A 6,000-nucleotide genomic window follows, 5' to 3' on the forward strand; every position below is an offset into this window, starting at 1 on the left:
ACATCTTTTGGTGGAGGCAGTGTGATGGTGTGGGGCGGCATCTCACTCACTGGAAAAACGAGGCTTGTCATCATTGGAGGCAATCTCAATGCAGAGAGATATCGAGATGAGATTCTGCAACCAGTGGCAATCCCATTTCTCCACAGTCTGGGACCGAACTCCATCCTCCAAGATGACAATGCTCGCCCCCACGGAGCAGGGTTTCTCAGAGACTACCTCCAGAATTTGGGAGTGGAGAGGATGGAATGGCCTGCCAGCAGTCCTGACCTCAACCCCATTGAACACTTGTGGGATCAGCTTGGGCGTGGTGTTCGTGCCAGAGTGACCAACACAACCACGTTGGCTGACTTGCGACAAATGCTGGTTGAAGAATGGGATGCCATTCCACAACAGTGTGTGACCAGGCTGGTGACCAGCATGAGGAGGAGGTGCCAGGCTGTTGTGGCTGTGTATGGTTCTTCCCACTGCTGAGGCTCCTGTTTATTAAATGAATAAATTGTTAAATTGCCAATATGTCTTGTTTCTTCAGACTTCAATCATCCAATCCACCAAACAACACCGAACAAGAGTCAATGGCAGAATAAGCTGTTTGGCATTGGCAGAGAAGATTTGGCAGATTTTTCATGGGCGCAACCCACATACTCAGCTCTGCTGCTCATCCCACAAATGCATGTTCCTTACAAATGTGGCACCATTTAAAAGGGAAATAAACAGGCTTTCCAACTGTATAAGATTTATTGCCAAGAAGCATTGTTACAACAAAGAAATAATCTACCAAACACAAATTTCCTTACTTTTTGTGCTATGTTTATATATATATATTTTTTAAATCCTCTGAATCCTCTCTAGTAACTTACATACCATATATTTTAGGCTCAATGGTCTAGTTCCCTGGCTTTACCTTGTAGCCGTTCTTAAATAGACATTATCCAGTCGTCTGGCAGCTCACCCGTGTCTAATGATGATTCATATATCTGAGCCAGGACTCCCACAATTACTTCTCTAACTTCCCAATTTGTCCTTGAAGTACTTGCGTACACCCTAGGACAACCAAGTCTCCTTGACATTAGCACAATCTGTACAATCTGTACAATCTGTACAATCAAGACATTTCCATTAACTGTACCAACTTTACTAGTCTTCATGCTCTTCTCCATGGTAAAATCAGAGAGGATAAATATTGAGGACCTTATCCATTTCCTGCAGCTCCACACACAGAAGTCTGCTTTGGTTTCTGAGCAGCACTATTTTCACTTAGGTCATCCTCTTTCCCTTAGTGATGTTCATTGATGAAGCAGCTGAAACTAGTTGAGCATAGGACATTGCATTGAAGGAATATTTTCTTTGAAACTATTTGAAACAAAATGGTACTAGCTATCTGTTCAATATTAACACTAGAAAAATGGTATAGACAAATCTTTCCCATTTCCTCAAATTGTTTAGAATTTTGGATTATCATCTATGAAGTATATTTATCTGCTTAAATCCTTTCCCTATCAGCAGACTTTTCTTTATTATATATAAACCCCAAAATGGATTAAGGAAACTAAATTGAGGGGGCTGAAAAGATACATTTTGCCTTCTGTTATTGATCTATCTCTCTGTAAAAATGTTGAAAAAGCCATTTTGTTTAATGACTCAATATGTTGAAATGTTTTTTGAATTTACTTTGCAATTGGATCTTTAGTTTTCCCTGGTAGTCGTTCTACAACACCCATTTGTCTGAGGAGTTGACCAAGTATTGACCAGGCTTTAGCGTGCTTAGCTCAAGAGACTACAACAATAACACAAAGCCATTGCTCCCCAGAAAGCCAGCTAAAGTGAGCAACGTTTGATTCGAGATCTATAAAATAGTTAAATGTTACTTAACTATGAAAGTGCCAAAAAGGATGTGTCATTCATCTCAGTCTAAGACACTACCCAAGAAATACAAACCAAACAAGCAAATATAATTCAATTATTGCCATTACGCTTCTCTATCCATGACCAAAGTTAAGAAAATGGGTTATTGTACTTGAGTATTTAACTCTGTTAAAAGGTTATTTCATCATAATATAACAATATCATTGCTATGAAAGTAAATTGTACAACTAAACTGTTTATGAACCAATGTAAAAATATTGTATTCAAAATAGATGATGTACACGTTTCATGCAGTATTTTGACAATTCTAAACAGTTTAATAATTAGATTTTTGCTTCAATTAGATCTTCATCTTCTTGTGGATGTGGCCTGTAACCAGGATCACTTTCAAAAAGAGGAGGATATTTGTGTTTGGGAGACAGAAGCCAGCCATTCTCCCCAGCTCTCACCTTAGCCATCTAACTACTATAAGTAGCCTACAAGTTATACTTTCTACATTAAATATTAGTATTTAATATTCTGATTTCTAATTTACTTTAGTTTCTTGTATTATTTCAGAAAACCTAAGTTTTATATTTTAAGCTAATACTTAAAAGTTAAATGGTGCAGAAATAGTATTTAGTTAAACTCTTCAAATACAATATTTTAATATTGCATTAATTCAATTATTCTTTGTAGTTTCTGTTGAAAAACAGTCGAATTTCTGTAGTGAATGTCCTGCTTTCTTGAATCCGTCATTGTAGTCATGTAAAGTATATGCAGAAACTGGAAGGAGAATCTGATTTGTGGATTCTTTTGCTATCAATGTAAAATACTATACTGTAACTTTGGATTCCATCACATAAAATAATTTTACACAACTTTCTTTGTGTATCTTAAAAATGAATTAATGTTGCAATATTGCATTTTCTAATGGGCATAAAAGTGATCGCAACCAAAGTACTAATAGGTTAACCTCCCTCAGGCCAAAATAGACTGAGTGAAATATATTTGTTTAGCTTTTCTTAATTTCAGGGGAAACTGCATTATATTTGATTTGTTACATTGGCTTTGTGAGTATTATGCATCTTGCATTATCAGAGGTTTGTTACAAAATGTAATTACATCATCATTAGGGAAACTATATCACCAATAAAACAGCAGCCAACAGAATATTTTTTAAGTGTTGGTGGGCAAAGCAACTTCTCGCTTTGAGTTTATAATTTGATGGATCTTCATAGACTTTGAAAATTTGAAGTAGAAAAATAAAATAATTTTTGAAAGCTTCAATAAAAATATTTTCCATTAATACATTTTACCAAAACTATACATTTTCAAATTTCATTGAAGTTATCCTGCTCCAGGTTTTGCTGTAAAGTGAGGTTTGTTATTAGAAATGACTTTAATGTTTTAAATTACTTGAATTATATCATTTGCTCTCTGGATAAGTAAAGGAAGCACAACTTGCACATACTAATATTTATAGCTATGAGTTTTAAAAGACTGCAGAATATTCCTTATTCAAATGAATTTATTGGTACAAAGCAGTGTACCCCCTCAGCAGCAACATCATTATCATGTAATAACATTTTGTATAAATAATTTCTGGTTTGAGAAGTTTGAAATATAGAAGCAATAGATTGCTTACATTCTGAACCACAAACTAAAGTGCAAACCCATAGCTGGTTACATGAAAATATCGGTACTAAAGATATTTAACCATATTGTTCACTCATTTATGGAGAACATGTGGCCATATGTATCTATTATTATCACTGGGAGCATAGATTAAAGATACCAGGCAGTTCACTTGCAAGAAGGATTAATTAAACAAATATGATGACTGCTTTTTCTATGAACAGTAATGATGAAGAATAGAACCATCCAGATTGGGCATAACCACTTTAATTTGTTTTGTTTTATATAATTGTTTGTTTTATTTTCATCTATTTAATATAAAGTATCTATCTAATAGGTTAAATTTAGAATGCTGTTTTATTACATACTCCACATGATATATATTCTGTAATTAACATCATATTAAAAATGTTTTGTTTCCTCATCTTATACCTCTTTGGGATTTTTAATATATACTAGACCAAGTGGACCCATTGGGCCCATTCCTTGTTGGGTTTCCATTGTGACATGGGAAAATCACATCTGTTCTTTAAAATAATCTAAACACAATTTCAGTTATTAATGAAAACGTAAGTATTAGATCCATTTTTTTTTAGAATAAAATTAATCTCAATGAAAATCGTGGGTTCGGGTTAGGGTAGGGGTTCGGGTTAGGGTTAGGGTCAGGCTTTTTTTTAGAATAAAATTAATCTCAATGAATATCCCCCCTCCCCCCAATATGACCACTCCATCCCCCTCCCTCCCTCCCTCCCTCCCACTCCATCCCCACCTCCCTCCCCCCACTCACCTACACCATCCCCCTCTCTCAACCACTCCATCCCCCTCCCCCATCCACTCCATCCCCCTCCCTCCACCCTCCTTCCCCTCCCTCCCCCCTACCCGTCCCCTCCTCCCCCACTCCATCCCCCCCTCCCTCCCCCCCAACTCACCCACTCAATCCCCCCCCCATCCTCTCCCCCCCCTCTTCCCCGCCCCCTCCCCTGGCCGCCACTCCCGTCACTCGGGCGGGATCCGCCCCCCTCCGAGTGGCAATCCTCCCCCAACTGCACACGTGCGGATCCGACGGCCATCTTACGTAAGTATTAGATCAACGGGTCCCAACTGTGCTGGCATGGACCCATTTGTTCTGCGCACGCATGGATCCGGTGGCGATCTTAGGTAAGTATCAGATCAACGGGCCCCAACTGCGCAGGCAAGGACGCGTTGGGTTCCCATTGTGATGTCAAACACGTGGACCCGTTGGGTTTCGATTGTGATATCATACACGGCAGACGAGGATGGTAGGTGGAAAAGGTATTTTTAAAGTTTAAGAAGGTGATTTTTAATGTTTAAAAAGTGGAAAAAAATTAAAATATAAGAATCATTTGAAGCACAAGGCAATGGTGATTAAGGTGGTGCTAAAATTGTGGCACTACAGTGTACCGTTTTGGCTGTATTTCAATAACAAATACCTTGATTCCTTCCCCCCTCCCACCTTGTCCAGTCCCTTCAGATTCTGTGCTCTTCAACTCTTCAATAACTTTAAGCTCCCTGGCCCCCATTGCTCCATCTTTACCACCGACCTCCAGTCCTTTTATCGCCAACCAGGAATGTCCCAAGACCCCCCGGTTCTTCCTTGAACAGAGAGCTAATCAATTTTCCACCACTAATTGTCTCCTTTGCTTAGTGAAACTTGTCCTCACGCTCAACAACTTCTCCTTTGACTCCTCTCACTTTGTCCAAGTTAAAAGTGTAGTCATGGGCGCTCGCTATACCCGCCTTTTCATTAGTTGAGCTGAACGGTCCTTGTCCCAAACATACACTGGCACCAACCCCCAACTCTTTCTCCATTACAATAACGATTGCATCGGGGTTGCCTCCTGCGCCTGTACAAAACTCATTGATTTCATTAACTTTGCCATTGACCCACCTTGCCTTCAAATTCACCTGGACTATCTCTGACACCTCTCTCCCCTTCCTTGATCTCTCGGTCTCCACCACACGGGACAGACTATAGACTGGCATGTACTACAAACTTATCAACTCCCGCAGTTATCTGGACCACACGTCCTCCTACACTGCCTATTGCAAAGGTGCTATCACCTACTTTCAATTTCTCCACCTCCACTGCATCTATTCCCAAGATAAGTCTTTTCATTCTAGGACATTTGAAATGCCTTCTTTCTTTAGTAAACGTGGTTTTCCCTCCGCTGTCATAAATGGATCCCTCATCTGCATCCCCTCTGTGTCCTGTACTTCTGATCTCCCTCCCTCTCCCCCCAGATAGAACAAGGATAGAGTTCCCCTGGACTCACCTTTCACATTTGGAAAATGACAGCTGTCAAATAGACATTAATTTTTAGATTTAGAGATACAGCGCAGAAACAGGCCCTTCGGCCCACCGGGTCCACGCCGCCCAGCGATCCCCGCACATTAACACTATCCTACAGCCACTAGGGACGATTTTCTTTTACATTTGCCCAGCCAATTAACCTACAAACCTGTACGTCTTTGGAGTGTGGGAGGAAACCGAAGATCTCG

General features: G+C 39.6%; 1 protein-coding gene across 1 annotated transcript in view; it reads left to right on the forward strand.

The window, feature by feature from the left end:
• Window positions 1–2,317, forward strand: part of hsf5 (heat shock transcription factor family member 5) — a 48,539-nt gene extending 46,222 nt beyond the window's left edge. The window contains exon 6 of the mRNA XM_078422482.1: window positions 2,208–2,317. Within this exon, the coding sequence (XP_078278608.1) occupies window positions 2,208–2,317 (110 nt within the window). The remainder of the gene's footprint in view (window positions 1–2,207) is intronic.
• Window positions 2,318–6,000: the final 3,683 nt, after the last annotated feature.

This window comes from Rhinoraja longicauda, chromosome 26 (assembly GCF_053455715.1).
Source record: "Rhinoraja longicauda isolate Sanriku21f chromosome 26, sRhiLon1.1, whole genome shotgun sequence".
Lineage (NCBI taxonomy): Eukaryota > Metazoa > Chordata > Chondrichthyes > Rajiformes > Arhynchobatidae > Rhinoraja > Rhinoraja longicauda.